This window comes from Colias croceus, chromosome 26, assembly GCF_905220415.1.
Source record: "Colias croceus chromosome 26, ilColCroc2.1".
Lineage (NCBI taxonomy): Eukaryota > Metazoa > Arthropoda > Insecta > Lepidoptera > Pieridae > Colias > Colias croceus.
Window position 1 is genome coordinate 2,728,754 of NC_059562.1, and position 25,889 is coordinate 2,754,642.

The 25,889-nt window shown below is 34.3% G+C and overlaps 2 protein-coding genes across 2 annotated transcripts in view; one reads left to right on the forward strand and one right to left on the reverse strand.

The window, feature by feature from the left end:
- Positions 1 to 761: 761 nt before the first annotated feature.
- On the reverse strand, positions 762 to 2,135 carry LOC123703445 (probable small nuclear ribonucleoprotein G). Its single transcript, XM_045651440.1, has 3 exons — positions 1,978 to 2,135; positions 1,685 to 1,832; positions 762 to 969 (listed from the first exon to the last, which is right to left on the reverse strand). Exons 1-3 carry the CDS (start codon positions 2,007 to 2,009, stop codon positions 919 to 921), a joined length of 231 nt encoding a protein of 76 aa, XP_045507396.1. The 5' UTR covers positions 2,010 to 2,135; the 3' UTR covers positions 762 to 918.
- A 642-nt stretch (positions 2,136 to 2,777) lies between these two features.
- LOC123703444 (microphthalmia-associated transcription factor) overlaps positions 2,778 to 25,889 on the forward strand; it is a 107,395-nt gene continuing 84,283 nt past the window's right edge. Inside the window, exon 1 of the mRNA XM_045651439.1 lies at positions 2,778 to 3,114. Within this exon, the coding sequence (XP_045507395.1) occupies positions 2,954 to 3,114 (161 nt within the window). The 5' untranslated portion in view covers positions 2,778 to 2,953. The remainder of the gene's footprint in view (positions 3,115 to 25,889) is intronic.

The following is a 25,889-nucleotide window of genomic DNA, read 5'->3' on the forward strand; positions in this document are numbered from 1 at the left end:
GCAAGGAAACATGATGACCTATGAAGACAAATGAAACTTAAAAAAAACTTTTATTTCAAAAAGTAGGTAGTAGTAGTATGCTGAATTTTGTATATTATTAAACAATGCGTATTGTGCATATTTGTTATATACATTTTAATTAGTGCACTATGAAATAGTAGTTCAATTAATATTTCAAATTAGATGACCATATTAATATGTAAGTACTACTATCATTGAAGTAAGTGCATAACCCATTGCACAAATGCTGAAGCATTTCTGAATGGAATAGAATAAACAAATAGGTACCTATGTCAAAATTTAATGGAAGTTAAAAACATTGGTTTATGGCTCAATAATAATTGATTAAGCTCCCCATTTCAATAAATCTAAAATTTTCGATTTAATTGCACATTGTTTCAATGTAGTGTTCATACAAACAAACAAAAATACTTTATTGTGCACCAATAAATAAAAATTACTAAAGTAAATATATAAAAGAAATAGACACAATTGAGCACAACAGGCGATCTGGTGGTCAAGGAAAAACAGTGTATTAGTTATGGGCAAGAGGTGCATTTATAAAGTTTAAAATACATAATGTTCATACTTAAAATCTTAGATGTCTCATGCATCAACTTACCAACAAAGAACCTTTTTTGTGAAATCACACTTGTTTTCCTAGTAAGACAAACTACTGTGGCAATGGAGAAGAACTTGAGAAGAATGATAGCAAAGAAGGAATTAATAAATTGCAATAGATTGTAAATAAAATAATTTAATTTTGTCTTAGTGTTTTATTGTACCCAATTACATATTCATGACAATACTGAAGATTACTCCATTGTATTTTGGTTTATTAAAATAGTGGTGTTATTGTAGGAATCTGAGACTTGATTCTGTTGCCTTATCCTAAACTTAAAAGGAATGCCTTAAGTACTATATTCTATCTAATGACTCCAACATTATGATGCTGTTTCCTCGTATAACCTGTAACAAAACAAATTGCACGTTAACATTATCATTATAAATTTGATTCAGTAAATTAAGGAATAGTTACTCATGCTTCTTCCTATATCCTAAATGTTATTGACGAGACTGATGTCTATTACTGTATGTGTTGAAGGTAATATCTGCTGATTTATTAAGATCCTTACTTCTTTGAAATCGTGCCATTCAACCAACGGTGAATGATATTCAGCTATTTACTATAACGGCAATATATTAAACTATTGGTCAAGACAAGTCATTCGGATTTTCCAAAGATCCAGATCGAGATGCATCTTTCCCATTTGCAGGTGAATTATAAACTATGCCTTGTACATAGGGTATTACGTGCAATAAAGTTACAATATTATTGGTATTTCTGTGGTGAGGTTAGCTAAAGTCAGATTTTAGCTATTAAAATTTCAATGAAACTATTATGAATAAAAAATTATGAATACTGACGAACAGTTTCTTATTCACTCATACGTGAATAGTAAAGACATCAGCCAATTAGTTTATAAAATGTTAATTTAAACAGCTGCTTATCATTCATATCATCTTTTCCAATCATGGCCATTAATTGAAAGGTGTTAATATTAGAAAAAGAGATTAGGCTCTTAATTAAACGACATATGAATGCACTGAATAGATAAATGTATAAATTATTGTCCATATAATTTCTACTTATCACTTTAAATACTGAAATTAAATTACGTACAACCATGCCGATGTTATTTCTTTGTCCATCTTTACATTCTTCTACCGATTCATCCAGCACAAGATTCATGAACGGATCAAAACCTCGTAGGACACCAGTCACAGCCCGACCGGCGTTTAATTTTATTGAAAGCTTTTTATCCATGAACCTGTAAAAATATAAAAAAATCACATTTACTTTCCGCCGATTGAACACAAAATAGGGAATAAAGATACTTAGGTATCAACAAAACATTAATCCAAAAATAGTAAGGTTATGTTTGGGACGCTTATTGCTTTTACAATCTCACTCACTTTTTCAACTCTGGGGGATGAGCTTTCGACATCTTTGAAATAAATTTATACGGCCTATAATTTAAATATGTGTGATAATCGAAATTGCGATATTACTTTGCTATTTGAAAATAAGATAAAAAGTTAGGTACTAGACTAAAAGTTCCAGGCCGCGAAATTAATTAGGTATTCAATTATCAATATCAAACCATAAATAACAAAGTTTTGTGCCACACTCCACAGAATAATAAATTATTTCAGTGTTGCCAGTTGACAGCTGCCACCTCAAACATAGACATAATTATTAGTTTAAAATAAACTTCGTAATAATTTTAAATAATAAATTAATTTATGTTTTCTATTCATATTTCTTTCCATTTAAAAATTAACAAGACACATCCAAGCCTATTGTTTCTATAACGTTACAAATATTTAGCAGATGCTATTTTGTATTCCTGATATTATTTTTAGCAGATGCCATTTTTCTACCTAATATTTTATAAAAATACAATTGAGTTGCTCAGATATCTAATTAAAGTTTTTTACTAATTGATCTTAGAATTTCAAACGATAAAAAGTTGTTACAAAATAGAATAAAATATAGGAGTTCTATGTACATAATTAGTTTATGATATTGGAATAATACCTGTGCTCATAATGTCACATGAATGTGACGTGAAAAATAATGGCATCGGTGTGTTATCTGTGACTAGATATAATGTGATCCAAGAAAATGGTATGGAACAATGATGTAAGTCAAGTGGAAAAATATTTATTTAAATTGGCAGAATAATAGTCATCCAAGATTTTCCCGTTCATGCATCCCTTGTCTATGTAACAACAATAGCAACAAGTAGACAGCTGGGAGGATGGATGCTGCGATATCCATCCTTTTCTCATGTAAACAGTTGCGGTTTATGTTTAAAATATGAATTTGTAACATTTTTATGTAAAATTTGGATTTGTGGAAAGTTTGTGTTTGTGATTTTGTTAAAACATGGATGAGTCCGGCATTGATATGGGATACGATCTCGCGTCCCTCTTAACAAATGATTTTAATGTGGACCAGAAGATTTTAGAAGAGATGACTACGGCCCAGCATCACCAAGATTTTATGTTCTACGAGCTCAAATCTAAAGCTGTCCCAGTAACAGAAAGGTGAGTGGTAAACACGTGATACTAGAGTAACTATTGCAAATTTGCGACTAAATATTGCGAATATTTATAGATCTTACTTTTATACGTATGAGGAACAATTCCTTTGAAGACGTCGTTCGCGACCCTGAAATATGACTTGGCACGAACCCCAGTTCCAAATATTTGTTTACGTCCATTCTACGAACTTTACTGCGGTTCCTTTGCTACATCATAAAACTTAACTTTCTAACCCGCAATCCTTTGGCAAACGTGTTTCTTGGACTGTTTAATAAAAAAAATAATTACACGCTGTGCATATGTATGTGTATGTTACATTAAATATGCAATATTATGTAATCTAAAAGCATTCTTATTGGAATCTTGTAAGATTGATGTATGATTTACAGGCAGGTAGGTATTTATTGGCTGAGTTACAGCGTAACTTCCGTTGGTGAATAGTTTAGTAGTTTTTTCGCGGTTTTCGTGTTCCCGGCTCATTGCCAGGTTTTTTTGTTAATTTGTCACGTTCAGTTACGTGCTCCGCGGGTCGAAAGAATTCGATTATGCCGATATTAGACCACTACTTTCAAAATTGACCTCCTTTGCGATGTCGGGGCCGGCGCGGACGAATCGTCGTCACTCGTCACATAGATTCAACAAGTCACAAGATTGGGAGAAACATAAAAAATTACAATAATAAAACTATTTTTAATTTTTAGTCTCAATGTTCGATTAATTTGCTTATTATCTAATAGGTATGTCCAGTTGGCGAATACCGTAAATTTGTAACCTATGGTTTAATTTTATTTATACCTTATACACATATTATATACCTTCTGGTTTTCATAGAATTCATCAAAATCAACTCAGCCATAACATCGTAACAAGTCTACAAACAGCAAACATTCTCCCTGGTGAAAGGCGTAAAGACGTAATATTACGTTGTCGCTACAACGCGCGGCATGTGGCATAATAAATAGATGATGACGTATAATTTTATGTTCTCCATGTACATTTGTATCAACATTAATCGGCTATTAAAACGACACTAAAAATTATAAACGTCTGTATACAGTGTAATGTAAATGTATGTAGGTAGGTAGATAACAATAAACTGACGACTGACCTCTGCGAATTTTATATCGAAGCCAATCTGTCAATGATTCCGCGCTGAATAGAGAAATCAATAATTTAGTTCAAATACCTAGTTAACCACGCATTTCAAATTTTAATAATTATAAACTCTAATTGTATCAATTATTAGGCAAACAAATCACCAAAGAAAAGAAAAACTGCTAATATTTTTATTGCCAACAGTACTTTTTATCGAGCTTTGACAGATCAAGGCCAATTCACTCGTATAATCTTATTTCAAACGTTTTGTACTAATAGCCGGTTCCAGGTCTACACAGAGCGAGCAGCCTCACGAAGCAATTTCTTTTGAAAATTTTGTACATATACAAAATGAGTATGGGAACCGAACAAGCTTCGCTTGCTGGCTAGGTAACCACACGCCTATAGAAAATAGTAGCGTGCGAATGCTACTGTATTTCCTTCGGTGAGTAGCGGAGCTGGAGGCCCGTATACTTTTCCATACTCTTCCTAATCCTTTCTTTTAGAGCTAGCGCGCACGAGCAACTTTGTCTCCGCAACAATTTTGTCTCTCCCACCCATGGGCTAGTATGAAAGTGCGCGCACGTAGCGACGCAACTCCCCATACAATTGATGGGAGAGACAAAATAGTTGCGGAGACAAAAGTTAGACTAGCTCTTACTTATTTTATCATTCCTTTTTTATCACCTTCTCCTTTAACGTCGGCATTCAGGCAGTAATGTCTGCAAATGATCTCGCACCTCTGCAAATGTTCATGGGCGTTAGAAGCGCTTTCCATCAGACGACCATGACGTAAAAAGAAAAGATCGATCCGCCAAGCAACTTGCTCTGTGAGGATCTGCCTATTGAAGATGGGTCTAAGATAAGCGTTATGATATGTTGCTGATACTATTTCTATGCGCTGTAGTCGTAATTTATTCCGCTTTAACTATTAAGGATTTGGCACAAACCTATCTATTTGTTGGGAGCCTGTGCATCATTCTTGAAACGATTTTTATGAAGCTCTGCTCTCGGTATATTTAAAGAAGAGTAAATTAGCATTTGAAATAGAAAATAATCCGTTTATTAATGTTAAATGTGTTAAATGATGCGAGTCTAGACAGCGAGTCATACCGTCTTAATAACTGTAAAAATTACGAAAAGTAAAAACGCTTCATTGAATGTACCTAGTACTTACCTAGATAGAACGAGATCCAATCCAAGCTCCGAATACTATTATTTTCAGTTTTGGAAGGATGATTGACAATTCTGCAGTAGGTGTATTTTTCCGCGATGACAAAACATGACCAAAGTAAAGCACATAGGCAATGCGTTTAATTGGATTTTCCACGAAACAATATCCTACAATTATTGTAAATTGGAATTCGACTTTTGGTCACTTAAGTACCTACTTTACCAAATCGTCGACAAATCTAACAATAATTATAAATGATGCTGTCTGATATACTTACATTACAATAGATAGACATAGATGAGATCATACCAAATTTTATAAAACAAACAGCATTCTCATAAGGTCATGTACATTTTATTATTGGTGTCGAAGGATGTTTTGTAAATATTCGGTAATTTCGAGACGTTTACTCACTTTATATCACGATAAAAGACGATAAACGGAACTAAAGCCTTGTTTCCACTTGAGCATGCTCAGGCGAATGAGCGGCTCATTTGGCGGAGCCGCTCATTCGCCTGAGCATGCTCAAGTGGAAACAAGGCTTTAGGATTAACCGTTATCAGATTGAATTTGTATTGTGTTCAAACATCTCCGCATTTTACCAGTAGGTAGAGATTCTAAAATTAGGCTTCAATAAAACGCAAAAGCGTAAATAAACTCCTAAGTGATCGCTTTTAAATTCTATAAAATAACCTTCAAGGCCTAGGTATACAGTTTCCACAAAACGAACGAAAAAAAGATACTATTGAATAAGTTGCTAAATATATTGTGATTTCCTGTAAAATTAGTAACATACGAGGGCGATTCAATAAATACTTAGCCTACAAAAAGTATACGAAAATTTTGAAAAAGTAGCAATTTATTTTTCAACATAGTCTCCTTTTAGTTCGATATACTTAAGTCCAGCGACGCTCCAACTTTTTTAACCCGTCCGAAAAATATGTTTTCTCAAACTCTGTAAAATAGGCCTCCGTGGCAGCGATAACCTCCTCATTTGATCCATATCTATTCCCGGCGAGGGATTTTTTCAGATTAGGAAACAGAAAGAAGTCACCAGGGGCTAAATCTGGAGAATACGGTGGAAAAGGCAGCAATTCGTAGCATAATTCGACCAATTTGGCCATGGCAACGGCAGACGTGTGAACCAGTGCGTTGTCGTGGTGTAACAGCACCTTTTTCTTAGCCATATGGGGTCGTTTTTTCTTTAATTCGGCGTCGAATCGATTCAATAAATTGGCATAGTAAAGCCCTGTAATTGGTTTACCCTTCTCGAGGTAATCGATGTAGACAACTCCTTGTGAATCCCAGAAAATGGTGGCCATAACTTTTGTGACCGATTTTACAGTTTTCGCCTTCTTTGGAGCACGTTCCCCGGTCTGGATCCATTGTTTTGATTGCTCCTTGGTCTCTGGTGTGTACCAGTGAATCCAGGTTTCATCGACCGTCACAAAACGACGCAAAAACTCCCCTGGATTCCGCTTAAACAACGCGAAACACGTCTCCGACGTGGGCTCACCATTGCGCTTGTTTTCCGGTGTGAGTAAATGCGGCACCCATCGCGCCGACAGCTTTCTCATGCCGAGTTCCTCGTGAAGAATATGATTGACTGTTCCTTCTGAAATGCCTACAGTCTCAGCTAGCTCCCGAACCTTCAATCGGCGATCTGTCAATACGAGATCATGGATTTTTTAAATGTTTTCCTCCGTAGCAGCTGTTTTTGGTGCACCTGGACGTGGTTCATCAAAAACCGACGTACGGCCACGTGCAAACTCGTTGAACCAATTCTTGACGGTGGCTATCGATGGAGAAGAGTCACCGTACACAGCAACAAAGCGGTCTTTGATTTCGATACGCTCTTTCCCGTCCAAAAATAGGAATCGAATCACCGAACGATATTGCTCTTTTTCCATTTTTGTAAAACCGATCGACACGTTCGCTTCCATAGGTTGTCAAATTAAAACAAATGAAGGGATTGGAATGAAAATTTAAAAAAATAATTAAAAAAGAATGAGCTACACTGTGGTAAACCTATTTTGAAACAATAGCACCCTCTGGCGATGAGGCTAGGTACTTATTGAATGCACCAGTACCGGTAGTCTGTACAAATTAGTCGGTAATTACCGACAACTAATTTATAGACCCGTCTTCAGCAATGAAAATGATGTCGCTTAATACCTCTCCCCAATTTGATGGAAGCATACAATGGATACATATTTGTTTATAATTTTTATTCTTCACAAAACTTTCCGTTATGCGTCAAAATATTTATATAATAATAGCCTTGTAGTAATGCATTTTTATCTAAATTAATAACATTATTATTTCAATTCCGTAAATATATGAACAATAAATAAAATATAGATTTCATGGATTTGGAAAATCATTTCTTTGCAACACATTCGAATGTTGTCAAAACAAATTATTCTTTGACATTGTCAATCGTTATGATACCGACGTTTTGATCTCGACAATCTCGATAACTAAAGCCCTTCTCCCATTACGATTTACGATACTTCTAGAATAGGTACGATACTCGAGTAGAATACTAGTAAGATATTTGCTCGCTACCCGATGATCGCATATTATGCAACTGAAAAATGACTAAATTCATCATTATTGTGCCTCGTTTTTGTGGGCGGACGTTATATAATAATATTACAAAAAATACATACTAAAAGAAAATATACCAACAGATAGATGCCGCAAATGCCAGAGACAGCCCGAAACCATACAGCACATTACGGGATCATGCTCTAGTTTAGCACAAAATGATTACACACATCGACACAACCAGGTAGCTCATTATCTTCATCAAAAGTTAGCTGTAAAATATAATTTTAATAAAGGAAAGCTTATACCATATTACAATTATAAACCAAAACCCGTATTAGATAGCCCAACATCTAAAATCTATTTCGACCGCGCTATTCTAACCGATAAAACTATTCATTTTAATAGACCAGATATAACCCTCGTAAATAAAATCACAAAAACTGCTTATCTCATTGACGTCACCGTACCCAACACACACAACATACAAAAATCAATTAGCGAAAAGCTTCACAAATACACCGAACTAAAAGAAGAAATCCTCCGAATATGGAACCTTAGGACTGTTTACATTATTCCAATAGTTTTGTCATGTACGGGAGTTATCCCAACTAATTTACACCATAGCCTGAAACTTCTAGATCTACCAAAAAATACATACATTACAATGCAAAAGGCAGCTATATTAAATACCTGCCGTATTGTGCGAAAATTTCTTAGTGACAGCGAAACTACTGTAACCGATATTTAAATCGAACCGTAAGTTACCTAGGGTCTCTTGGCTAAATAGCCCGCGCCCCTAGCAAACAAACCCCTGAAAAGGGAGAAATAAAAGAAAAGAAACAAATAATAATAATCATTTATTTATTGTAACAACAGTTAGGTCGTTATGTCGAGCAATCAGCGATTCCAGTGACGAAGAAGCTCTTGCAGTTTTTCTTTTTTATAGAAATAGAAGACGGCAACCTAAGAGTAAGAAGTACTGGATTCATCCATATATTGAAATAAAAATAAATTGTAGAGATTTGTAGCCGCACGAGAACTACAACTCATGATGATTAGAAATTTTTATTTTTCTACCGAAGAGATACGCGGGAGACGTGACGCAAAAGCGACCAACATGGTGAGTCGTGCGATGCTAGTCGCGGACGTGTAGGATACCGATAGCGTAGTGTGCGAGCCTACATACAAATGTGAGTTACTCCGCGGCGACTAGTCTCCGAGACTTGCAGGATACTTGAATCGCCTGTGCGTATCGTAATGGGAGAAGGGCCTTACGGTTTGTGTGGGTTTGTAGATACGGTTGAAAATATCGGAAAAATTATAGATTATTATAATCTATACATATAATAAATCTGTAGAAGTGTCAATTCTGTACATTGCAAATATTGAAAAAATAAATAGCAGGGGGTGTTACTGGATCGATACCAAACCCAGATATGTGATTAAAAAAAATTTTTGTCTGTCTTTCTGTCTATCTGTCTGTATGTGAAGGCATCACATAAAAACTAACGGTTCGATTTCGATGAAATTTGTTATAATTATTATCCTTTTTACCTTATTATCCTGGGCATAAAATAGGATACTTTTTATCCCGGAAAAATACGTAGAAAAAAGAAATCTTAATTTTTCTTAATTTTTCCGCGCGGACGGAATCGCGGGCGGAAGCTAGTTTTATAATAAAAAAGATATTTCACACTTCCGATGCTATATGATTAAACGCAATAATTTTTTCTCTTATTTAATGTTATTGCAATTAAAATAAAATACACAAATAATGTTTTATTTTTAAGATGGATTCAAAATGTTATTGAAAACTAGCGGTCCGCCCCGGCTTCGCCCGTGGTACATGTTTACGTTTTCTCTCCATAAGAACCATCCTCGTACTTCAAGGAATATAATAAAAAAATAATTATCGAAATCGGTTCAGCCGTTCGAGTTATATTATAAGAAGATGTTCAGAAGCCTCTTATGATATGTACATATTACTTATCCATACTAATATTATAAATGCGAAAGTAACTCTGTCTGTCTGTCTGTTACTTAATCACGCCTATTCTACTGAACCAATTTGCATGAAATTTGGTATGGAGATATTTTGATACCCGAGAAAGGACATAGGCTACCTTTTATTGCGAAAAATGTACCACGGGCGAAGCCGGGGCGGACGACTAGTATTAAATAAATATTAGAATAGTTTACTGCTGTCTGCATTTATTCAGCCTAAAAATTCGATAAATTTCTTTCTGAACTTCTATGATAATAAAATTATACAGATGAATACAAATAAAATAAAACGATCCAATTACGAAAAAAATTTATTAGAAAATTTTAATTTAACAGTTTATAATAGCGTAGTTGAAAATTTGGCTCAAAACCATCACCCCTCACCAACATAATAATTCTAGTAACTTGTTCATATGTAAAATATAAAATTTATAGATAAATATTTATATTTAACACATAAATAATATTAACCGTGAACCGCTAAATCAATTGCATTGCATCCTTTGCTTATTAACTGTAATAAAATATACAATGATGCACATAATATAATAATACAAGCTAAAAATACAAGTGATACAAATTATCCGTTCCGTCCTTAGTTTAAGTTCCGTCAGTTTCTATGATGTCTTTAAGATTTCTCAAAAGGCTTCGAATTGAGCAGAATTATCTTGTAGAGCTTTTGGAGTCTTTTGATAAGAATTTTATTGCACTTCACAAATAACAAAATATTACTAAACTAAAACTAATAGCTTTAACTATATAAAAACATAACGCAGATTGATATTATCTTAGGATATTTGTTATCCAATAGATTTATAGGACTTTTAAGAACATAATTAAAAATTATCCTCTTGAAAACACACAATTTATATTTATTTTGATAGAAATATTATTTTCATGATTGATGATTGATGTCAAATGTCAAAAAAGTAAATAAAGAGATTGCCATACATGGAATTTTGGATTCCATGAATATGTAATTAATAGAACATTAATTAATCGATTGATATAAAAAATATCGAATTTGATTAAAATTAAATTAACTGCCATGTTTTTTTGTGCACAAAATTTTGTTTTTTTTATATGCAATTGCAATTGTAATAATGCGAAAATTAATATAACTAATTTTAATTTACTATCTATTCCCTAAAACTAAGCTAAATTTCTTGGAAAAAGAACACTAAATTTTTTAGGTCTATACTATAGTTACTGATTGGTTACTGATAATCGTTAGTTACCGACCGATTTCGGTCGATATCGATGTCGATTAGTGTCGAGACTACGCCTACAGGTATTTGCGTGAAGGCAGATCATAATATTTTTCTTTAACAAACTTCTGACAATTTTCTGCTTATGAACTAGTGAAAGCCCTAACAAATCTACTTTCATTGGCTAGCCAGCTACTCTATTTACCTTGACCTACGGCTCATACATCTTTCTCTTAATTCAATTACATACACAGCATCATCAAGGTGACTTGCATGGCAGATGATATACATTATTTTTTTATAACATCTCCAGTTTTGTAAGATGATCACGAGCTACCACGTGTTTCGATCGTGATTCGAGTAAATTGCATTAGAAGCTAGATATTAAACGTGATTTGTGTATTGCATTTGGGTCAAATTTATTTACTCTTCAGAGCATTTGTTCAGTCGCTAAAACTTAGTAAAAAGCCTCATAGTTATTGTTAGGTCCCGTCCTACTAGGGCCCTTCTGGCCTCCCCCACTCAAGCGACAGCCCAAGCCGAGGTTCGAGATCCTCGTCAAGGGGCCCTTGCGCATGTCGCTACCAGGGTGGACCTTCAGTTCACCTCTGCGTCTGCGTTTAAATGTAGAAGCCCTTCCGGCTAACATTGAAAACACCACATAAAAATAAGTTAGGTATCGTAGCAAAAAATAACGTTTTCCAATGACTTTATTTCAGAATGTATTCTGAAGTATACTGCATTATGTTTTTTGATTAATAAATTAGTTTTGTTCAAAATTATCATTTTAAAGTCAACTGTTGCGTAACACGCGAGTGCTTTCATAGGAAATTCTACAAGTATCATTATCTATCAAGTCCAAATTTGTTTTCATGTATCAACATTGTTTATCTATCAGATTTCTGAGAACCTTTACCTTCTTATAGATTTGTTTTTGTTTCTTTGGTTAGTGATTGTTTGCCTTTGATACTTTTTTACCTTGTTGATATAGTTACACGTGGTGCAGATGATAAAGAAGAAATTCATATTCCAAATTTTTTAATATTTTATATGTAATGTCTTAGGAGTAATAAAAAAATCTCCATGTACAAAACTATATTTACGTAAATATTATAACGTTTATATTTAAATTTTTATTATTTGTACACATTATCTATTATCAAATGTATGTATGTATTATCTACGTGTGTTTCACAAGAAGAAATATTCACGCCTTGTGAGTCCATAATTTAGATCTCGTTTTACATTTCATGAAGGAATGTGTGTTTTAGTACAATTAACATAATGCCAAGAACTGATGTACAATTACTTATGCAAAGATAGCTCTGATGACGACACCTACGCCAGATGTTGGAAATTTAGGCTGTGGAACTGTATATTTTTCATTGAAATGAAATATTTACTTTTCCAAATTATGAATTAAAATACCTAGTTATATAGCTTATAAGAGTTTTTTCAAATTGGACCAGTAGTGCGCTAATCTCAAGAGCGCATTCAAACAAACTCTCCAGCTTTATAATATTAGTATAGATATAGATTAACTAGCTTACTGCCCGCGGCTTCGCCCGCTTTCTCTTAAACGATTTGAGATTTAAACTACCCTATCTCTCAAGTTGGATCGAACTGCACTTGGTGTGCGAATTTTATTATTTATAATCGGTTAAGTGGTTTAGGAGTCCATTGAGGACAAACATTGTGACACGAGATTTATATATATTAAGATAAGATATGTCACGTCAATTTGTGTAACTCGAATTAATTTACTTATTACTTGTATTTACTTTCTCATTGTTTTATTAAAGCGCCATCTATTTGCACTATCGCTATTTCCTACCGCAGATAAGCGGGTGGTTTGTCAAACTCGAATGGGATTAGGGATCCGATGTCAGAACGCAGAGATGGACGACAACTTAATACATGTGATAATGTAACAATCATACTTAAATTTGTTTGTTTATGGTTTGATAACCTTCCATGGTTTATCAATAGAGTTTATTATTGGTGTAATTTTAATTCTATGTACCTAAGTGTAATTTTTAACAACCCATGAATTCCAATAAAATGAGTATCTCTTAAAAAAAAAAAAATTAATTGTAATCAAGGAGACTTATTTAATCCAGATTCCAGCCCTTTAAGGAGTAACTTATTATCTCATAAAAATACATTTCGTACTTTTTTATTTTCTTCAAATCTATCGCCTACATTCTACAAGTCTATGTGCTGCCAATTAACACTGTCCAAGTATTATATGTGCTCCTTAAAATATATGAATTGTCATACATAATAGGGTAAAAAAATCAAGAGGCTGGATCACACAATCCTGTCAACCAGTGAATTTGATCCGATCAAAAGCAATTGACTATTTTTTAGACAAATTCACACTAATATAAAGAGGAAAACTTTGTTTGTTTGTTTGATTGTAATGAATAGACTCATAAACTACTGGACAGATTTTGATGAAATTTGGCACAGACAATCTTTAGACCCTGAGAAAGAACATAGGCTACTTTTTATTGCGAATATGTACCACGGGCGAAGCCGGGGCGGACCGCTAGTTGAAGATAAATTTGTAACCTCCAGACTACTTCAGAATCTGCACGTTGCTATCACGCGGACAAACGGCATATTTGTTGTTGATAATGTGAAAGGTATTACTACCGCAAAGATAATGTTGAACAGTATAAATAACATGTAGATAACGTGGAGATATTAGTGAACAATAATATACACACATGAAAAGAGTAAAAAAGGAATATAATAATGTAGAAATAAATAAATGTAACGCTCATCTAAAGTGAAGCGTAGCTCTTGGTAATTAAAAATTGATCTAGCCTCATGTTTTTTTAAATTTTCCAGAGAGCACAAAATCTTTAAAACTAAACATGTTTTAAATTTTTTATTACTTGGCAACTAGATACCGGTATCCATTGAACGGAGGACTATGAGATAATAGATAATTGCGCAGAGATGTGATATCGTATGAATGACACGTGCTCTTGTTATCAATAGGGGACCTTGTTGGAATAGCAAGTGCAGGAACATTCGCGCATTGTAGCTGTTGTTGTTAAACTTTTTATATCAGGTTTTGTTATAGGGATATAATTTAGGAAATATTTAAAGGTAAATTAGTTAGTAGAAGCAAATTGTTTTGGATATGCTGCGTATTTTTGATTTTTCTAAATTAATGTTGTGCAAATAGGAGGGACTATACTTTTTAAAAGACATGTCTGTACTGGAAATGATCTATTTTACACCAATAGGTGGTATGTCTTCTAGGGAAATTCTCGATCTGACAGAAATCCTGTTGGTTCGCTGGACCTTCATCTTGTTTTTAAAACTAAGAATATCAGGAGAAGAAAAATTTCAAGTTAATAATTACAAAAAAAAAATATGTATAGACTATTTGCGTTATGGTCAAGGCCTTCGCGATACAATATACTGTGTGTGCTTAAAGTCACGCGTAGTGCCCCTTGTTAACCGACTTCAAAAAAAGGAGGTTATCAATTCGGCCGGTATGTTTTTTTTTTTATGTATGTACACCGATTACTCCGAGGTTTCTGAACCGATTTACGTGATTCTTTTTTTGTTTGATGCGGGATGGTGTTGAATTGGTCCCATAAAAATTTTATTCGGATAGGCCCAGTAGTTTTTATTTTATGAGCATTTTTGTCTGTATTTGTAAATGTTGCAAGTGCAAGTTTGAAGTCGGTTGTTTTTATTTTTAACGCAGTTACCACTTGTTTATTTTATTACATTCTGGGATTTTATTAATTATCAACAACGCTTAATTTGCTAAAAACATTGTATGTAAATAAACGACAGTGTGCTGCTGATATGTGATATGAGATATAAGTGAGCTGTGAGACCTATTGTATCAGTCGGCTAATCGTTTATTGATCAAAGTGATTCTGATAGGCTTCTTGGTATTTTTGTCTCTTAGCTTTTAAATTTTGAAATAGTGGTTTGAGAATTTTACCCTAGAATGGAAAACATACGCTATAGTTGATTACATTTTTATCATTTTTTTTTTTCTATTTTATTATCTTAAGAGGCACTTGCCTAAAGGAAAATTTTATCAAAAATAATTTCGTTTTCAGATCTGTCTGGGTCGATTTGTTCAATCATAAAATAGACAATATTTTTGCGACAAATAGTTAATTGAAAAATTTTTTGCACCAATAGCGTTAGCTATTCTGTGCCAATACTAAACCTTGTCTATAGAACCTAAATGTTTTCTCAGTGATAAGTTCAAGGATGGTCTCTGTATTGCGTGGGCGCATTCAATTTTATGCTTCGTTGTTTACATTTATTAAAAATTGGAAAGAATTTTCATAATAATGTTTTTATAGAAGTACATGCTCTTACGTAATAGTATATTCTAAGAGAGATTATTGTGGTCTCCTGTATTATGATTATTGATTTTTAAATTACTTATTATAGAAGTAGGCATTTCGGTCAATTTATCATTACTATTATTTTCCATTTTTTTAAATATGCATATGGTTTAATAATATATTCTCATAGTCATAATATATGCTATCGTGACGATTGTGACAAGTAAGATTTAATCTTTACATATTCTACCCAAGTTACCTGACATAATTAAAATCCAACTTGAGATAACCCAAACAAACATATTTGTATATTTTCCTTCTGTAATCAAATCATCTAAATACTTTTTATCATATACTTATTATGAAACATTGTTTCGCAAATGCTCTTCTTGTATGGATAATCCAAAGTATTATCTACAGCTAAAATATACAAGATTTATAACCAGTTGCTATCGTCTCTTATCAGACGCAGAATAAATTGCAATCAATTGTCGCGTCGCAAGTGATTGGCCAATATCTAGCTGGTCAACAATATTGACCAATCACATCGCTCGCGGGTTAATTGGAATCAACTGTAGTGTCCATTGATTCATTATCATTTATCGTACTGCAGATACGAAACATTTATTGGGTTTATCAGTAAACGTTGGAGATATACGTCACAGTGATACGGTTTTGGCGAATTCATTAGTTAGGTGCGTTGTTTAGCTCGATTTTATCAGATCATAGTTTGAGTCCTTGGTCGCAGAATGATGTGTGGTGATCTTAATCGTTGTTAGTAATTTTATCAAATTGATTTATTGGTGATATGAAATAGGCGCCTTACAATTGAGAAATCTTGGAATTTAATATGCTATAGAATGGAGGATTGGATGAAAAAGAATTGTGATAGACCGGGAGATACTGACACAAAATTTCGAGTCATTTGTAACAGGATGGCGGTTCTACAGGGGTCTTAGTACGCAATGACAAAAAGAAAAACGATGGTGTGAACGCTGGTACCGGCGGCTTAGTCGCGTGGGCGTTAGTCGAACTCGTCGGAAAATAGCGAAAGTCAAACGATTTGTAACAGTATTGTACACTTATTTTTCCTGTAAGTTTGAGGATCAACGAATATAAATACAAAATTTCAAAGATCTAGGTGTTGGAAATCTTCACTTATATAAATTAATACTAAATTAATTTTTCAAGTATGACAGCACTTTTTCCCCCTACTAGAAGTATGGCAAATATAATAATGGTCACATTTTATCAAATACTCTCCAAAAATCCAAATGCAATACTGGTACAAAAAGTTTGGCGAAATAAAAATTTTTTGCAGATTTGCGGCGGTATGGCGACCATTTGGAATCGTCCAAAAAGTATGGCATGGCGATTTTCGTAAATGGCTGCACGACGATGGTTACCTGTGCAAAAGTTAGCCTGATACAAATGGTTGTATAATTGTTTTATTTAAATCAACACATTCGCGTCGGTATGGCGGGCTGTAAGTCACACCGGAAAAGTATGGCATGACCTACTACCGCCTACTACTTTTTTATGGGCTATCGGTAAATTCTAAAATTTTTGTGTTACAAATCGTTTCGACTTTCGCTATTTTTCCGACGAGTTCGACTAACGCCCACGCGACTAAGCCGCCGGTACCAGCGTTCACACCATCGTTTTTCTTTTTGTCATTGCGTACTAAGACCCCTGTAGAACCGCCATCCTGTTAAAAATGACTCGAAATTTTGTGTCAGTATCTCCCGGTCTATGATCTTTACCTAAAAGAAAAGACGAAAAATAAATATTTAGATCCGATTGATACAGTGCTTACTTAGGTCTTAATTTTTGTTTTGTTACTCATAATGTATACCCATTAATTGCCGGTATTTTTTCCTGTGTGATAATCTATTTACCATCCCAAATAATAACTCACTTACACCCAAAATATGGTAAACAGTTACAAAGCATTAAAGGTTAAATCTCTGGCAAATAACAAAGTATCTGTGACTTGTGCCAAGCGTTAATTGAGCAATTATAATGTTAAGTGTCGATGTTGGTGTAATAATTTTACACTATCTGATAATTAATTGCATGTAATGCAATATTTGTCTCAATATTTACCTTTGCTTATCAATTATCCAGATGTTAATGGTCTAATAAAGGTTGTGTTTGATAAAGATGACTGTTAATTGTTATGCCATCTGATGGAAAGTGTTAGTTGTTCTGTCGAGGTTCAAATTACATATAGGTTTTGGTTAGTACGTTTAAAAATCTGGTCACTGTTGCATTTCAGCTTCAAGGAAAAAGAGAAGCTTTATGGAGCCAGATTCATCACTACATAGTATAAAACAAAGTCGCTTTCTCTGTTCCTGTCTTGTGTCTTCTTTGTATGCTTAAATCTTTAAAACTACGCAACGGATTTTGATGCGGGTTTTTTTAATAGATAGAGTGATTCAAGAGGAAGGTTTTAGTATATAATTTCTTAGGTATTAGACAAAGCTGACGAAGCCGCGGGCGGTAAGCTAGTATTAAATAAAATCAATCTTCTTTTGCTCTAACAGTTTTCTGTTCCTGTTTTTATATGGACTGTTGCTAAGGATTAGGAGGAATAGAAAAATACTAAAATATCTCTTTCCATGGCCATGGTTATTCCTCGGTTCTACATTATTTAGTCAAATACAAGGTAGATTAAGAAACGTATTAGCATATTTTAAATGATAATGAGAACAGACATAATATTTAAAATGTTTCCACTAATCTTGAGATTTCCATATTTCCAAACAAATTCTTATCGGTTTAATTGCTCGATTTAGTAAAGCACTAATAATAATAAGCGTTATGCAAAATTGGATTAGGCTACTGCGGTATTTTACTAATGAGTCATTTGCCTGTATTATAATAAAATTGTTCCAAAGTCCAAACTACCATCGTATTTAGCTTACATGTATAGAAAATATACTGCATATGATCTAATATAGCCTTTACGTCTGGCATTCCCATAGTTATAGTTGCTGCTATGTTTGTGTGGGTATATAGAAAAATGTTTACTTAAAACCTAATGAACTGATTAGGCTGATAACTATTGCCGAGGAAGATTTTGAGCACGGAATATTATGCATAGTTATGATACAATCACTGATTAATTTATTAATTTAATCGTTGTGATATTCGTCCGTTGATAGTCCACATTGTGTGTAACTGAGAAGGAGATACGGTGCGAGCGAGATTGTATGTTTTTGGCAGCTTAGCAGTTACGTATATTTAATATTGTTTCGGTATACAACATTATCGCCATTGCGACAAACTGTGTACATCATGTGTACATGCTATTTTATTTATTTGCATCGTGTATCGTGATTTTACAATTGTGACGTGAAATGTATACGTAAGGAATTATTGTGTGATACGTTTTTGTTTGTTTGTAATTGCAAAACGCACTGTATGGGGTGCAATCTTTTAATATTATAATATCTGGATATATTAAGCTATTGCATAGCTTCTATCAAGTAGTGGTGGCTCAGTGGTGAGACCTCGGACTTCGAATCGATAAGTCCGGGGTTCGAGACCAGGCGAGCGCGCAGGAATTAAATTGATTTTTCAATTTATCTGCGCATGTTGTAACATCACCACTGCTCGAACGGTGAAGGAAAACATCGTGAGGAAACCGACATGTCGAAGAATTAAAAAGTTCGACGACATGTGTCATCCGCCAACACGCACTTGGCCAGCGCGGTGGATTATGGCCTGTACCCTCATAGGAGGCCCGTGTCCCAGCAGTGGGAACGTATATGGGCTGATGATGATGATGATGATAGCTTCTATCGCGGGCCTTGAGCGCGGGGACCGAATCGAGAAGTTCCGTAACGAAAAAACCTCACGCTCCCCACTCCAACGGGCTGATGTGTGGCTTGAAGGCATAGCATGCAATAGCTTTACCGCAGCAGTCCCCGAGTGCCACACGTCGTTTTTTATTTTTATAGTACATAGGGTCATTGCGCTGGTTTTCGTCCAATTATAGGAGTTGCCAACTTTGTGATACGAAATAAATATTTTGGAGCACCCTTCCTTAAACATATAATTTTTTTTTTAAGTCCTTATATAGTCTTCTTTAAGATAATATTAAGGGAAAATAAATCATTTTGATGTATCTTTTTATTTAAATTATTTTCTGCAAAAGTAGGGTAAATGCTAGTTTTCGTCCAAAAAAACTGGTTTTCGTCCTAGTGTAAGCTAGTTTTCGACCACCGTGTAGAAAAAGGAGGGTAGGTCAACTATTAAGTTTAAAATCAATTACAGGTAAATATATACGTTTATTTAATTAACATTACAATTTCTCACTACCCAGGTTTAGTTTTACTTGTGGTTTTACTAATAATAATCAATATAACTAGTCAACACTGAGATCTATGTAGCACTTGGCAGTCCTTATAGGCGTTAGTGATGACTGTATAATCATTCGTAATAAAGAAAGGAATGCGTTCCTTACAATGTAAATGAAACAAGTAATAATTACAGGACTAAGAAATAACATCAAAAAAACAGAAATATTCATTCTAACAACAAAAATTTTCATTCTAATACTTTGTTTATCAAATGAAACGTACTATAAACACACAGCCATAATAATAAGTTTTAGCTACATAATCTTCAGTGTACGCAGCGTCTTTTTTTTCTAGATTTCTTAGACTCCTTCGAGGCCATCTAAAAACAATAAGATCTTTCTGAGGATACGTTGAGTAAGTATAATAAAAAAATACTGCATTGGCAAAACAGACCTAGAATAAAAGATGATACTCAAGTGAATGATAATCAAGAAAAATACAGTGTATTATGTCTGACCTACCCCCATTTATGCTACGAATAATTGACTCTACTTCACATAAGGAGAATGATACATGACTGAATGAATGACAATATTAGGTACCTACAACACTCTGGCCCTCACCAATTATTTATAAGGAAGATACTGAATAGAAAACTTTTCAATAAGTACGTAAAAATAGACGAAAAGTAATGCAAAAGAATGGCTATATTTAATTTTTGGATACTCCAATACTCATTCATGGACGAAAACTAAAACATTTAAAGCTAAATTTAGTTTTCGTCCACTTCTTTAAATATTTTTTTATTTTGGCAGCACTGACATAGCAGTGGACGGAAACCAAAAAAACTAAACTAATAGCAATAAAGATCACTTCGGGAGAAACTATTCAGTATTTTAAAGGTCCGATAAAGTAAAATGACCCTAACAAATATTCACGTAGCTGTTTGAGTTTCCGTCCACTTGGACGAAAACCAAATATTTTGAGAATTTGGTAACCTAGTATCCGTCCACTTAATATTTCGAAGAGTATTATAAAAATGTATGATAAACACTTATAATTGCGTTTATTATGCTTATAAATAAACATACGTACCAAAAACATTACGTAAACTAGCTAAAACAGTGATTTACCTTACCATGAACTTTTCTCGCCGGCAAATTTTTCTCTCGCGCGATGACATCTGCAAGGCACGTATGCGAAGCGGCCACATTTACGTTAATTTTTTGAACTCTCTTCTTGTCAAATCAAATTTTAATGTTGATAGTACTGTTGCTTAAACATTATGGACCGTAAAAAGTGCAAACTTGCGCGGGAAGGTAGGTTTGTATTCAAGTTTTACGCACGTGATTGTAGCAGGTCAGTCAAATGGACGAAAACAGAAGCTGGACGGCAAACCAGCGCAATTACCCTATTATCTTCATGCGTGAAAACTTAGTGTTATGATATAAAAACGTGCTGGAACGTGACCTTGTCGAAAGAAGGCTTGAATTCGTATCAATCTGTAACTATGGATGATTGAAGCTCTCTCTTGGTCTTGACCACTTGATTTAAAAGCTATTTCACTAACCACTAAATAAAACATGCGATTGTAATTATACCCGGCGCGGCCTAAGATGATCCCTATGACAGTTCGTCTTAGTGATTGCTCGTATGATGGATCGTGTCGATACTTTACTATTTTATAGGCAAAGGCGTGGTTTGCATTCAGCCACGTCGGTAAACATGTTTTTACAAATATTATAAAATGAATTTTTAACGTCTATTATGTAAACGAAACGGTAAGTAAAACGAAAGTTTTCCAAAACACAAAAATGCACCTTATCATTTTCTCGTAATTTTTAACCCGTTTAACACAGTGTATATTATTTTGTCATGAAAGGAGAATGGCAAACTCCCATAGGACTCTGGGCCTGATCGTTACACTGATGATTTATGGGTGATTAAATAGATAAAAAATATACAGACTCTATGAATATAATAATCCCACCAAAAACATTTTCATGTAAAATGTTGCCAAGACGAGCCCATATGACTCGCACTGTGAAAAAGTTATCAGATCTCATGTAGAGCCAAGCTTCTAACACTACACGCCCTAACTCTACAAGGCCTAACTTCACAAACTCTACACCTTAGTCAAAATATGTGGCTTGGCCATTTCGCTACATTCACATCGGCGTAAGGTGAAAAATTAATTAATTCACTGTTCATTACTTTTGTGTTATACAATAGTTCTTGTAGTAACGAACGGCCAAGCCACATATTTTGACTAAGGTGTAGAGTTTGTGAAGTTAGGCCTTGTAGAGTTAGGGCGTGTAGTGTTAGAAGCTTGGCTCTACATGAGATCTGATAACTTTTTCACAGTGCGAGTCATATGGGCTCGTCTTGGCAACATTTTACATGAAAATGTTTTTGGTGGGATTTCATTTCTTTTTGTAAGTTGTTTGTAACAAAATTTTATATGTCGATTAAATTTTTATTTTTTTTTAACAAGGAGTACCTATACATATATATATCTAGGGAAACCAAGTTTTAGATTATTAGATTAGACCTCTAGCGTCATCAAAATTTAATTTAAAATTACAGGTCTCATACAAACTCCCATCCCCTAGTTTAAGGGGTTGGGGGATGAAAGTTACAAGTTTTATAATTTTTTTGTTGTTTGTGTGCTAATACTAGCTTACATACAAAATTTCAGCTTTCTAGGACATTAGGAAATACCTTAAGAATTTTGATGATCATCAGTGAGTCAGTGACGAAATTAGCGTTTTTTAGATATAAATAAAATCTGAAGTATAAAAGCTAATGTAATTAAAACTTAATATTTTCAATAAGTCCGCTATTGGCAATATATCCCGAAAATTTTGTTGATCTAGCATAATCCAAACCCAAGATATGAGGGTTCAAAAAAACGTCGAAGCGCTTCGAGAAAAGGTAGGTAGTGCCCGTGCGCTTCGCTTGTTCGCTTTGCTCGTCTTGGCGGGGGCACTACCGTGCCCCCAGATTATAGATCTTTTCTATGGGATAGCAGAGATATTGGGATATTGATTAAGATCAATTTTGAATATAACGTTACTAAGGCCCTTCTGCCATTAGGTACGATACTTCTAGAATACGATACTCGCGTAGAATACTACTTAGATATTTGCTGGCTACCCGATGCTCGCATATTATGCGACTGAAAAATGACTAAATTCAACATTATTGTGCCTCGTTTTTGTGGACCGACGTTATAATAATAATAATTCATTTATTTATTGCAACAACAGTTACGTCGTTATGTCGAGCAATCAGCAATTCCAGTGACGAAGAAGCTCTTGCAGTTTTTCTTTTTTATAGAAAAAGAAGACACCAACGTAAGAGTAAGAAGTACTGGATTCATCCATATATTGAAAGAAACATAAATTGTAGAGTTTTTGTAGCCGAACGAGAACTACAACATGATGATTAGATATTTTTATCTTTCTAACGAAGAGATACGCGCGAGAGTCGAGACGCGATGCAAAAGCGACCGACACGGTGAGTAGTGCTATACTAGTCGCGGACGTGTAGGATACCAGTAGCGTAGTGTGCGAGCCTACATAAAAATGTATGTGAGATACTCCGCGGCGACTAGTCTCCGAGACTTGCAGGATACTTTAATCGCGTATGCGTATCGTAATGGGAGAAGGGCCTAAAACTTCACTCAAATGTCAAACAACAAACATAAACAAATCACTCATCACTGACACAATTATGATTAATAATTTGACATTTTATTAATGGCCAGCTACCTAAATAAAAATGTTATAATTATTATTGATTAAGTAAAACATGTTTTTATTTTATAGAATGATCTAAATAAATTAAGATATGTGTTAAAAATAAGTTAAGTTTTGCTTCTGATTTATAAAGCATTTGAATTCAATAAAATTAAAAATAAAATATAGATATTCATTCGTATTAATCGATATATTCGACTTTTTTACTCCTGACAACACTGACAATCTCTGCTTGATAAGACCGGTAGTCATAGAAATCTAAATAACAATGCCGGTAGTGAACACATTATCTTTTTTTTTCAAAGATTTGTTTTCCCATAGAATCAGAAGTAAATATTTTACCAAGAATTACTAAAAATAACATAATGAATTTTAAATATATTATGATTTCTGTAACAGTTAGGCCCAGTTTCGCCATTCTCCTTTGAATCCCCCATTTAATTTTTCTAAAAAACTTATATTATCATAGATAAGTAAATGAACGCGAACGGTAATTAATTAATTAAATATGCTGCGATCTTCTGTTCCATTCAATAGTGAATGAACTATAGCTTAAGCATGGAAAAAATGTGAACTCGTTTCCATTATCGAAATTTGTTTATCGATACTTTCCGCACTAGTCGATAAATGCCAACGATGTAAGTTTTGAAGGACGTAAACGTAAAGTCAGATTGATATAATTTCTCGTAAATGATAAGAATTGTTATAATTCCAACAGAATATCATTGTAATAGCATAAAGCTACGTAAAAATTAATAAATGCCATTTTTAGACGCCTCCAATACGTTTCTAATTTAATGGTGACGACATTACAAGTTTGTCTCTTGAGAATAACTGTCAGTGTCATAGGGATCATCTTAGGCCGCGCCGGGTATACAAGTCAATACATAAATGTCTACTTACTGGACAATGCAGGGAAAACCTACGTCAATTTTAGCACCCATTTTGTTACCGTTCGATGTCTCGACACATACACGTAAATTATACATAAAGATGTAAAGGTGCGTATAAATTAAGCGCGGCAGCCGCGCGAGCCAATGTTCGACCAGAGTTGACGATCATTTGCTGCGCGAGCCAATAAGTAGATATATTTTAAGTTGAACGTAGTTGCCGCGCGCGGCAGGCGATCCATCACGAACATCTCTTCTGTAGGACGCCAAAAGTATAGTCATTTTCTTTTTCAAGTCAGGAATAGGTATATCCATTTTTTTACTGATTTCTACCCACGCATCATACCTTACCGATTTATTGTGGTATTGGGAGGAAATCTGTTCCACAAAAATTCATCAGCGCCATACAATTGTATTAGTAAACGGCATTTTTCGTTGTCTATTTTTACGTACACGCCGCGCGAGCCGAATCACCAAAATTACAAAACGTCCACACGGCGCGCGAGCGAACGACTGAAGCTCCTTTGATGCGGTCTCAAAAACCGACAGAGAGCGGATCGCCCCGCGGCACGTTCGAGCGCGGCAATGTTCGGGTCGCCGCGCGCGGCGATCCCGTCTACATAGTGCGCGGCCGCCGCGCGCGCCTATGTTCGATGGTTTGCCGCGCTTAATCTATACGCGGCTTTAGGTAAACATGTGTTTGTACACATAGACTTTTCCTACACAGGAAAAGTACTATATTTGTTGAAATATAATTAACGTAGTTATTATTTAGTACTATTATTTTAAGGCTAAGCTGGACATCCTCCTCCTTGATTAAAAAAATGTGTGCGAGTACAAGTGTACACACGTAAGAAGTGAAACTTTATTTTCAAAAAATAATTTTCTATATGCAACTTTATAGAAATACGTGGATTCACGCGTGGTAGGGATAAGAAAAAGATGGCGCGTAACGGAAAAATGTCACGCGTAACGAAAAAATTTTACACTACATTTTTTTCCAACCCCGATAAAGAAGTTTTACTTCAAAATGTTCACACATTCTTAGTATGTTTGACGCATTTTCAGTTATTTTAAACTGGTTTGGGTGTAAAAATCGAACCTTATGGATGACATTGGTTGTTTTAAAATATAAAATTAAACGGGATGAAATAGGGAATTTAATATTATAGTGGGATAAAGTTGATGCAAGAGAATATACGATATATAAATTATCAATTAAAATGTATAATTAAATCATTAAATCTGAGAACTTTGTATTCAACTGGGAGTATTAATACCAATGCATCAAGACATACGATACATAATATGTTCGATTTCAATTCCTAAGAACTATTTGACCTCAATTGTCACTGTAAATATGGTACATCAATATGAGTAATTGTTTAGAGTTTGTTGTCAAGCAGAGGGGAATTTGTAAGGGAAGGGTCAAGAAAGGACTTGGTAAGATCG

What these genes read in the sequence shown, in the direction of transcription:
- LOC123703445 (XM_045651440.1), bottom strand. Translation starts at nt 2,009, where the DNA reads ATGTCGAAAGCTCATCCCCCAGAGTTGAAAAA. An exon ending in CATCCCCCAGAGTTGAAAAA is followed by an intron (nt 1,833 to 1,977) that starts GTGAGTGAGATT and finishes ATATTTTTACAG; the next exon opens with GTTCATGGATAAAAAGCTTT. An exon ending in GAAATAACATCGGCATGGTT is followed by an intron (nt 970 to 1,684) that starts GTACGTAATTTA and finishes GTTTTGTTACAG; the next exon opens with GTTATACGAGGAAACAGCAT.